Below are 12,245 nucleotides of genomic sequence, written 5' to 3' on the forward strand. Positions count from 1 at the left end.
TGATAGGGTTGTTGTCTCTTTGACACATTCCCCATTTCCATTCTCAATTTTATTTTTACTGTCGCATACAGTAGCCATGTGTATAGGATTCCGGAAAATTGTCTTTATTATGCAATTCCAAAGTGACGGAAGTAAGCCTATCTGTTGTAAACATTGTTCATTTTACAGATACATATGTCCGTTATGACGTTTCAAGTTTTGCCAAAATTTGTTTTATATTTGTCTTTATTTCCATATATATTTTTACATTCAAAAGACTATATGAAAGACACATGTGTATCAATATCGTCTAAAAAAACCAGAACCAAACGTACAACTTTGCATCAAGCTTTTTGTGTTGGTTTGCAATTATCTACTTTTTGACGAGAAGTGTCATACAAGTTTGGTATGTCAAAATGTCTTACTGTTTTTTTTTTGCTTTATTATTAGGTATCTATACTATCAAACGAGAAGACATCATTGTGTGTGTCGCTTCTCTTTCTTCCGCCAAAAAATAAATCATCATGCCTGTGTGTTCTATAGGTAACACGCATAGTCGCATTCGTCATCCATTTTTAGATTTATTCAGATTGAGTTATTTTGGGAGAAAAACGACAGAATAGGTGTCCGGATATTGTTTCCTTCATCAGACTGATTTATAGTCATATATAAGACATCCGGTTTTAAACATGCACAAGTACAACCAATCGTATGATAGATAACTAAAAGAAAAATAAATAAGCCGATCAGAGCGTTCTCCATATCATGGTTTTTAGATCGCAAGAACCACAACTGTTATACTTCCTAGAGACAACAATTTTCGCATTAATCCACATGTAAACTCAACACTACTATTATATAAAGAGACTCTCTGTATTCTGTCTATTGTTGTTTTTTTTTTAAATATATACAATTTAATGGGTCATCCCAGTTACAAAACTGAAAAATAAATAGGCCAATCAGAGCGTTTTCTATATCACGTTTTTTTTTCTCGCAAGAACCACTACTATTTTTCCCCCCTTAGAGTCGATTATTTTTCGCATTTATCATGGCCACATGTGAACTATGACTATACTACTATACTATTTTGACACTCTCTGTATCTTGTCTACTATTTTCTTTGAAATATTAACTTTCTAAGGGGTCATACCAGTTGCATATAAATAGAAATAAGTAATTCATGTGAAAACAAGAATGTGTCTATAGTATACGGACGCCACATCGATACTATCCTTTTCTATGTTCAGTAAACCGTGAGATAGGATACAATCTCTAATTTGTCATTCAAATTAGAAAGATCATATCATAGGGGACATATTTACTCAGTTTCAAGTTGGGATCCAATTTCATCAAAAACTACATCGACAAAAACTTTAACATGAAGCGGGACAGACGGACGGACGAACGAACCAACGGACTCACAGACTAGAAATTATAATGTCCATTAATGGGGTTTCAAACAATTATTGTTGAAAGTGAAAGTAGTGCTTTGGCCAAAATTGAAATAGGGTAGAGATTAGAGGGAGACAGGATTTTTTTTGGGACGTCAGGATCGGTGGTTGTTAAGCTATTGATTCGGGATTGATCCTTATGTGATCCGGGAATATTTTTTTTCGAATTTCGGGATGTCGGGATATGAATTTCGTTATAATACACATCTCGGAATTTCAGGATCAGGGCCCTTCCGACCACTTCTCAAATTAGCCTTAGTCATTTAGACAAGATTTTAATCCTACCATTGACACGTTAATAGGGCGATAAAAAGGAAAATCACTGACGGATTGTCATACAAGATACTTTTCTTACAATAATGATGGTCTTTAAGCTTTTTCATTTATTTCATGTTTGAAGCAGTGCAACTTTTTACTTAAATTTTACTATTACCAAAAAATGCATTGTAGCAAAGGGGAAGAATCATTGTGGTATAAGGCCAGAACCATATAAATAATTAAAGTTAACAGAAAGTAAACAAGTAACGGACTTTGGAAATAAGATAGAGGGCTTTTGAAAGCTTATTTAAAATTCTTCAGACAATATATATTACGAAAATTCATCTTACCGCAGTTTACAACCTGTATAAGGCCGCGATCATACCACATCTTCGTTTTTATTATATATATATGTAAGGAATATCTTGAAATATTTTGATTTTCTTTATAAAAATGTTTGTTTTTAACAGGTTTTACCAGAAAACTGTGGAATAAAATTACGCCCATGTCACATATTATACTGCATGTTTTATATGAGTAGTTAGGAAATTATTCTCTTTATTGACTATTGTGGTATAACATTGGTCCGTACACAAGTTATAAAAATTTTGAAGAGTTGATATAAGTATTCTAGCATTGTGTATCCTACAAAAAAAGATATATCCTGTACAGAAGTCTGAATATTATCAGATAAAAAGCCTTGATATAGCCTATGTACCACAGCCACTGGATAACTCTCCAAATTTGAATATTTTAATGAATAATATTCGAAAAGAAAAACTAATTGCAAGAAGTATTTTTTTGGTAAAATAGAATGAATAGTGAGAGTGTAAAATACGGATATAGGGATATAGATTTTGACCAATTATTGTTTAAATTTTTAAAGATATTAAATCTATTAAAACTTTAAATTACATTAGTGTTACTTTTCGTTTTTGCAAAATATACATACATGATAATATATAACACTACAAACTACTGCTTATGATTAGTTTATACATATTTAATTATATCATAGTCCATGGACGAGTCCAATTTTTTTCGTGCATTTTTTCAGTACATATTCAGTTCTATTTTCCATCTTTTCCTCTTCTGAGTAACCTGAGCTTTTCAAGTTTATTAGCAATTTTCTTTTTGTAGAGATTCGAACCAGCAGCTCTATTTTTACCTCCTTTGTCGGGACCCCTGGATACAGCCTTTTTAGCACTCACTTTTGCTATACTCCGTCTTGCAAGTGGGTCTGTGTCTTATTGCAAATAAAATATTGTTAGAAAATTTAATGAAATCAAACGTGTATGATGCTTTTGGAAATGTGGAGGGCGAGTTGTTATAATTTTTGGCTCATGTAACATTCATTTTATATGTGTATTATCATTTAAAAGAATAAGTATTTTTTCTTTGTTCATTAATGTTTACATAAATTGTTTTTTCTCTCTTGAATTGCTTTATGTTTGTAATTGCGGAGCTTTTATAGCTAGTTATGCGGTATGGGCATTGCTTACTGCATATTGCTGTACGATGACCTCCAATTGAAAATGTGTGTGTCATTTGATCTTTTATTAAAAGATTGGCAATCATATTACATTTTTATTTAATTCAAGGTGAAGGCCAAGATTTGGAAGAACTCATTTGAAATACATATTATTCTGAGCATATCACATATTGTGCATGAGCATATCAAGGTAACACAATCATTTGCATTTAAAAAAATACTTTTACTTACTATATATATTCCAACAAAGATTGGGGCATCCCCGTTCGTCCGAGCCATCACCACAGTCATCCACACCATCGCATACCCAAGACCATTTTATACATTTGGAATCAGTAGCGCAAAGAAATTGATCACTTTCACAAGCTGTAATTACAATTTATGAAATGTGTTTTCATTTTCATTTTCTGCAACACAATGATTCATGCAAGATATTTAAGATTCAAAAATACAAGGCACACTTCCTGGTTTAACATGTGATTATATTAAGGTGACATGTTCGGATTAAATTCTTTCCTGAATACTCATCTATTGTTTAAGAGATTGCTTTTGAAATGATATAAATGTTAAAAATTGTAAGGAATCTTGTACATATATTCTTCATTATCAAGTAAGCAAGAATGTTTGTTTTTAGTTTTTAAATAAAAGGGTTAAACTGTTATTACTAGAACATCCCATATCGTCTTCTCCGTCACTGCAATCAACCCAGGAATCACACTGATAATCTGCAGAGATGCATTCTCCGTCCAAGCACGTATACTGATCATCCGAACAGCCTAAAAAAAGCAATATCTATTGCATATAAAATCGTCTACATTGTGTTTTACAACATTTTGCGTTGCTTTTTTAAATACATGAACGTAAACATGGATGATGTAGCATTGAGCAAGAAACCGAGAATATATTAAAGATTGAATGTGAAACTCCTGAACGTATAAACAAAAATCAGGACGTTTATTTATATTTACGATATACAGATTTCCGAATTTCGGAATGATTTGACAAGCTTTTGATATCGAAAAGCCATGTATTGTTAACATTAAGAAATGTAAAGTCATCTCGTACATCTTAAATTTTGGTATTGTCCACATCAAAATGGCAGCAAAATGAGAGAGTTAAATACTCTGTATTAAGGTAATTAACACTTGTAAAACCAAAATATACCAAACGCCCGCATAAAGTCTATCTTGCGATGGCGACCATTGTCCTTGCATCGAAACCGATTTAAATGAGATAAGAAAGTCAATAAAAACATTGTGAAAAGCATATTGAAAAAAAAATGTTAAAATTATTGTCTCTGAAACAGTTACAATCTTACTTGTCCAATTTAAAAAAAAAGATAGATGAAAAAAGAACTTTCTAAAGAAAATGATGCATGAAATTCAAACTAATAATGCAATTGTAGAACGAAACTTTAAGTCAGATGTATATAAGCTAAGTGAAAGAATAGACAGTGTATAATTTAGCAATGCGAACATATTAGAAAAAATGCAAACCTTCACAAAGAAAACAATCTACTAAAAGAAGATATTGAAAATGCAAACTGGAATGAACAATACTAAAGGAAAACCAATATCATTATTTTTTGACTTTCAAGAAAAAAAAAGGAGAACATTTTGCCTCATAGCTTTTTTCATGAGATAAGTAAACTAGATGTAACAATTGAACCATCCACAATTGTAGCAGTAAACAAGATACCAGGAAAACACGGAAAACCTAGAGCAATTCTTATAAAATTGATGCGCTTGGAATAAAAAATCTCTAAATTGCGAAATAGAAATCTTGAGAAGTTCGCATCTCTGACAATTTCACAAAATTTAAACAAGGGCTGCTTAAAATGTTAGAACTGCATGAGGATGTCATCAGTGCGAGGTATTTCAACGGACATATATTTGGCACTGGCTTCAAGTGGAAACGTCATCGTTTGATGACATCGTTTGATGACATTATTAGGCAGAAACGCAACTCATACGAATATTTTCTTAAAATGACCGGTTATAACATTTGATGTATATTTATTCACAGTTGTTTATTGTCGTTTATTCCTTGCTGATATTCTTATAAAAAAAATCATGCTATTTTGGTATTGTTCAACTCAAAAGTTAAAAGTCTGAATCTTTGTTTTGTAGGCTGTACTATCTGGGAGTGGCGTACCTAATCAATTTTGTGACGGAATTTAATGTCTATTTCCGCATTGGTCTCTAATTGTTCTATTCATTTCAAAATTTCCGATAGAACATTTAACAAAAATAACCCATTTGCAATACACAATTTTTAATATTATAAGTTAGAAGGTAACCAGTTTTTCAATCTGATATTCAACTTTAAAGCGTATTTGACACTGCACTTATATTTGAAATTACATCGAACACCGTCGACTATATTAGAAGAAGTATACTCTTATTAGTTCTATACTATAATAATGAATATATAAAATACCGTATGATGGAGCCAAAGGAACATCACGGTCTTCAAAAGGGAAAATAAACAAAAGGGAAGGACAAATCGTGTCTTTTGTCGTAAATGTTAGTATGGAGTTTTCCATATTAGCTTGAATTTAACATATAATTACTGACAATTCATAAATATACGTAAACATATGCTCGACGATTGTTTTGAACACATACAATTATTCGATGTTAAAACAATTTAACTTGAATACCTATATACGCAAACTTAACATTGAGGTTTTTTAAAATACTTACAAAATGCTGTTCCCAAAAAAATTCCAAATGCAAGTACTACCTTCATAATTGTATATGTTTTACTGGTAACTAAAAAGAAAAATGATATCATCAAAATTAGGTATAATGAACTTTAATTTTTTTAATGGCCAACTAGTAAGGTTTGATACAAATAGCTTAAGACTTTCATTATTCGTATATTTCTTACCAGCCCAGTTGTCAGTATTTATGTCCTGACATGACTTATTATAGATATGGTCACTTCTGTATATTAACGGATGCAAAAACTGTCTTCACATTTTTCGAAATACCAAGAATGTGCTATCTAGGATTACATTGCCTGAACTGTATATGTCAAAATTGTCTTTTTTTGTCTTCAACTCCGTCCCTCATTTAATCTTTTGAATAGATTTGAGTGTGACAATTGAGTCTTTTATTGACAAAACGAGATTCTGATGTAAATAATTTTAATCATGATATCTTTGTTAAATGTATAATGAATAATTTAGAATTCCTGACTTGTTCATGTAATCGAATGATTCAAATGTACCTAATGGGTTAAACTCAGTGGAAAATAGGAAAAAAATGAATGTAATCATGGTTATACTGTGCATTAATTTGCTGCAATATAAACTCGGTATTTATAAGGATTTCAATGCATAAGATTATTCACTTTCAACTGTTATACAGTATATGAATTAGAGAACAAATAGTGTTAAACAAAATCAAAGAAATATATGGTAAAATGAGAATAATTTTCTCGATATATCTATTGATGTTTCTCTTACAGTTTCATGGTTTTATCTCGGTTTTGAAATAAAGATGTTTTCGCGAAAATTCTTAATTTAGTTGAAATTCAGTGCCCGCGTGGTTCACGCTAAAATTTATTTTAGAAACAATTCCGGTAATCGTCATATGAAAAAATTATGTGGATTGCACGTGAGATGCACGTGAACATCACATGATATACACGTGAACATATTTTAACTTAGTCCACGTGAGGTTTTAATTACTAATCCCGAGTGACGTTAATGTTCCTAGTATTCTAATACTATCTCAAGCTTATACGCATCTGCAACTGTCAATGTTTATGACCACTAAATCAAATATATGATAAATAAAAGATGAGGTTAAAGTTTATTTAGCTTAAATGATAAGCACAAGGTCGGCGAACATTAATACAATTTAATACTGATAACAACATAGACGATTAAATGAAATTTTATCAATTATAATACATTGAATCTAAAACTTACATTTGTTGTCAGCAGTGAAAGCCAGGTCAGGACGTGGAGTTATTAACACAGCTGCTCCATATATATGCAAAATGCTAAAGCTAGGGTTTAATTTGATTGGACACAATTTCAAGTCGCAGTTAGTAAATTTAAATGATAATAGAAACTGCTGAATGTACCTTTTCTCCTCTTTTTGTTAAATTTGCGTTTTTCAAAAACCTTGACTTTTTTTAACAAACGCCAATGAAAGTTTACGGATGTTCAAATACACTTATTATTTGCACAAACATGTTTTGTTGTCATATTTCATGATGTCTATCTGCATAATACATTTAAAAGATAGATCTAGAACGATAACTGTATACGTATCGAAAACCGAATCTACAAAAGTACATTTGTCTGTAATAGAAATGTAAATTCATCTCGTATAACATAAATCTTGGCCATATTTTTGACTAGGATGCAGGTGGAAAGAAGAGTCTCCTTTTTGCCTGTATACAGAATTTTAAAATGTTGATTGCGCTATCTGTATCTTAGAGTATATAAATAACGATAGAATCGAGTTTGAATTATCAAGTTCGTTTATAAATGCAAATAGAACAGAACATATCTATTGTTGACAGTGTTTTAATTGATGCATGTATCTTTGAATTTTTAATAGAATATAAAACCATACTATTAACAGTATTAACTAAAGATGCACTAGCTATGAGGGACAAAACAGCACTTTTATTTGTTTTGTTCAATTAGGAATGAAAGTGAAATAATGAAATCATAATTCGTTTGTGGCAAACAGTTTGGCAAATAAACATCGCTGATGAACAATTCACTTGCTAGTGAATAATTCTACTTCATTGAGTATATAATCAAGACGTGTGATTTTCACTATAACCCCTTTGGTAGGGATTAGTAGCGCATACATTAGGCGTGATGTGTTATTGAAGAGAACAGAATGACAGCATTGCAAGTGAAACAAGAATAACCCATTTGATAAACAGATTTGTTAAAAAAAAACTTTTTATTAGACATGTTAGAAAAGAGATGATTATCATATATTTTTAGCTTATGATCTGTTATCAAACAAACCCTAAAAATCCAATTGCATGAGTTCTTTGAATTTCTTTATTTGTGTTCACATCAAATAGTTTGACCGTTGGCAGTCTTGTGATTGAAAATAATATGAAACAAATATTAGTTCTATAATGTGTCTAAAACAACAACAAAAATCAACAAATCAGGTTTTTTTAACTATTAAAAAATTGTTACGTTTTAGAATTTGACTACATTTAAAGTATTTTTAAAACAAGTACCGTTACTCCTCGTTTCTTATGGACTAGAAATGGATTTGAAAAACAAACTGTATAAAAAAAGTTTATATGAAAAATAAAAAGATAAGAATATATTTCAACAGACGGAGAAACAGGTTTATTTAATTTATTTTTGTCCATCGGATTTTTATAGTTCGTTCTTATATTGTACTGTTATTCCACTGTCCCAGATTAGGGGGAGGGTTTGGATCCCGCAAACATGTTTAACCCCGCCACATTATGTATGAATGTGCCTGTACCAAGTCAGGAGCCTGTAAATTCAGTGGTTGACGTTTGTTTATGTGTTACATATTTGTTTTACGTTCATTTTTTACATAAATAATGCCATTAGTTTTCTCATTTGAATTATTCTACATTGTCTTATCGGGGCCTGTTATAGCTGACTATGCGGTATGGGCTTTGCTCATTGTTGAAGGCCGTAGGGTGACCTATAGTTGTTAATGTCTGTGTCATTTTGGTCTTTTGTGGATAGTTGTCTCATTGGCAAATATACCACATCTTCTTTTTTATATTATATCCAACAATGAACTTGTTGTAGCATTGATCGCAATGTTAACGCATTTTCTTAAGAAGGCAGATTTTAACACTACATACGTCGAACCTTCTAACTGGACCATTTATTTGTCAAATTGTTTACTTCAATCTTTTCTCGGGAATGCACAATGTAGAACACTTTAAAACACTATAATTATAGAACTTGTCAAGGCTGCATACATAATGTGTCGACTTAAAACATGTATTATCTTGAATTATAAACGATTCAGTATTAAATATTCAGCAGAGCACTTTATTTTACCTCTCATGTAATAAAGAAACATAACAAAACAAAACAAATAGACTGCATCAGATAGTTACATGCATTAATATGTTTGATAATTATTTATGTTCGAATCTAATATTCAGTGTCAAATATGTATGCTATGATATATAGTATGTATAACTAAAAAACAATTGAAGGTCTTACCACCAAATACAATGTATCTGAATATGAAAGATGCAAAATTAAGTTACATGATATATAAGGCATGAAGATGTTATTGTTACAGATCAGCTAAATTATCCATAGTAAAAGATCCTACAAATTAATGTAAGATACAGTCACAAAAAATAACTATATTCATAAGTACGTCTGAGTCAGTAACAACCCTACAACAGATGTATCCATCGGATCGCCATCAATGATGGTGATACATGGCTGTGTACATAATGTATATACAACTCGTCTAAACATCAACCCAACAATGTTAGATCTATAAATTTGCTTTCGCAAATTTTTGGTTCTTCCCTCGCCGGGATTCGAACCGATGCTACTGTGATATCGTGACACCATATATATATATATATATATAACATTACTTGATGCATATTTGCCCGTTTTTTCAGCAGCTTGATTCATTATTTTAAATATCTTTCTCGTAAAAGAATGTTAGCTTAATGCCAAAATTTATGATAATAAACTCATAATAGATACCAGTATTCAAATTATATATTGACGCCACACGCGGGTTTCGCCAATAAAAGCTTCATCAGTAACGCTCGAATCAAAAAAAAATTAACAGGCCAAATGAAATACGAAGTTGAAGAGCATTGAGGACCAAAAATTCCTAAAAGTTTTGCCAAATACAGCTAAAGTAATCTATTCCTGAGGTAGAAAATGAATAGATTAGACGATTTTTCATTTCCTATTGCATGTATTGCTAGTTATCCATTTGTAGATTGTGATGTTCTTATGGTGTTTATATATCTCAGTTTGTTCGATTCGCCTGTTATGTTGCAACGTATTTGATTCAAAATAAATAAATCTATCTGTAATTGAAAAAAAATATTACACAGGGTTTTTGATATCACAAACATTTGATAAACTTACCATCGGTACAGAGACATCAACCGTAAATGTAAATCAACATGCAGACACCTTATACGTTTACAAATTTCAGATCCATGCTGTTATGGGAATAGTATTTACAAAGCAAAAATATGTCGACATTACGCTCAAAAGACATCAAAACCTTTTAGCAGACTTATTAAGAAGGGATATAGTTAAGATACTGTTGTCAGGTCATTGAGAATGACACATTTTGGTACGAATATTGATTCACATATATGGTCATTGCATCGGTAATAACCACATGTATTTCAAGACCTGTTATTGGCATGATATTGGTTATGTTCATCTTATATAGTGTATGATGGCATGTTAATATACCACTAGGTAGGAATGTGGTTGATTTTCATATTATGGCATAATATTCAAATCAATTTGAGATATGGAGCTGTCATGTCAATAACTACTAGTAGTCCTTTGTTAATTTATTCATCTTTGACGTTTTGTTTGGTTTCTGTTGTTGCTTATTCTAACATCGGACTCCGAATTAATTTTAAATTGCGTTTCTCTATTCGACATTGACTAAAGGTATAGGGGGAGATGACTTCTCCCAAAACATTTTTAACCAAGCTGCATTGTTTCGCCTGTCCACAGTCAAGAACCTCTGTTTTTTGCTATTCTTGTATGATTTTTTAATTTTAGTTCATTTAGTTGTTTTTGGAGTTGAGTATGATGTCAATTGTTATTGAACTAGAACATATTTTCAGTAAGGGGCCAGGTTAGGTCCACCTACGAGTGTGGTATTTTCTCGCTACGTCGACGACCCATTGGTGGCTTTCGGCAGTTATCTGCTCTGTTGTTTGTTGTCACATTGACATTCCATATTTCCAATTCCTAGTATACCGCCATGTTGGATTGTAAAATCGCAGTACAAAACCGGACTAGTTATTTGCCCAAACCTGCAGATTTGGAGACAGATTTGCAAATCGACGGTTAGACTCTTTATTTCAATAAAGAATACTTTGTGAATTATTGTAATATTCAAAATATTCAAACAAATATCAAATTTAGTGTTTAAAATAATTTGTTTCCCAAATTAGCCATTTAAGGGGAGATAAGATATATACGAGACGGGTTGGTTTTTTTTAATTTGTATTTGTAGCAAGAAAACAAGATCGGTGACCTTATTTCTCCTTTTATATTCTTAAAGCATATTAGGAAAATAGCTTCTCACAATCTAATTCAAAATGTTATCTCATAGAATTTTTTTTATTCACGCACTTGTGTTTTGTCATGAACAATGTGACCAAATTTTGTCAATTTGCAACGACTCATAGCTTGGAAAATAACACAGTGATCAATACTTTTTATCATAATTTTGAAAAAAAGCGTAGTAAAATCTTCATTTTGGCAAAGTATAAACAAATAAAAAGGATATCAGATCGAATAAAGTTATGAAACTTATTTTTTCAACATTTGTACGGGTTTGTGAAAGAAAATTGCTAACGTATGGTTAGCAATCAGTATGTTGTAGGTTACACAAAAGCAAATTCAATCAATTCTAGGATCGTCAAATGACAAATATCGCTTTGAAAAGAAGAAAAAAAGAATCATCTAAAGGATCTATTACCCTAGTGTACGACACATTTGGTTTTAAATAAGCAATTGTTCTTTCTTCTAAAATATAAACCATCCCAAAGCAACCAGTGACTTGTGGGTAGTTGATTATCTATAAAATTAACAGGAACAAAACATAAACTAACAACAAAACAATAATTTGAAGAAAAAAAATAGTAAAACAATTTCGTGATAGTAGAAAATACAATTAAATCATTCCGCAATGAAGGCTGATAATCATATTTTCATGAAATAAGTTTAAAGAGTAATAAATAATAGAAAACGCAGCATATCAAAAACACCATTAAATGCGAAAACAAAATTACATGCATATATATTTGTTAAGGTCTGTGAACAAGTAAAGTAGGAAATTAAT

At 31.1% G+C, this 12,245-nt stretch overlaps 1 protein-coding gene across 1 annotated transcript; it reads right to left on the bottom strand.

Moving 5' to 3' along the window:
• Window positions 1-2,472: 2,472 nt before the first annotated feature.
• On the bottom strand, window positions 2,473-7,199 carry LOC139495624 (low-density lipoprotein receptor-like). The gene is made up of 5 exons (XM_071283910.1): window positions 7,121-7,199; window positions 5,886-5,954; window positions 3,846-3,956; window positions 3,412-3,546; window positions 2,473-2,934 (listed from the first exon to the last, which is right to left on the bottom strand). The coding sequence occupies exons 2-5, from the start codon at window positions 5,929-5,931 to the stop codon at window positions 2,759-2,761; spliced, it is 468 nt and encodes a 155-aa protein (XP_071140011.1). The 5' UTR covers window positions 5,932-5,954; window positions 7,121-7,199; the 3' UTR covers window positions 2,473-2,758.
• Window positions 7,200-12,245: the final 5,046 nt, after the last annotated feature.

The sequence above is a fragment of the Mytilus edulis genome, chromosome 11 (genome assembly GCF_963676685.1).
Source record: "Mytilus edulis chromosome 11, xbMytEdul2.2, whole genome shotgun sequence".
NCBI lineage: Eukaryota > Metazoa > Mollusca > Bivalvia > Mytilida > Mytilidae > Mytilus > Mytilus edulis.

What these genes read in the sequence shown, in the direction of transcription:
- LOC139495624 (XM_071283910.1), bottom strand. Translation starts at nt 5,931, where the DNA reads ATGAAGGTAGTACTTGCATTTGGAATTTTTTTGGGAACAGCATTTT. An exon ending in AGACGATATGGGATGTTCTA is followed by an intron (nt 3,547 to 3,845) that starts GTAATAACAGTT and finishes TTGTAATTACAG; the next exon opens with CTTGTGAAAGTGATCAATTT. An exon ending in TCTTTGTTGGAATATATATA is followed by an intron (nt 2,935 to 3,411) that starts GTAAGTAAAAGT and finishes ATTTGCAATAAG; the next exon opens with ACACAGACCCACTTGCAAGA.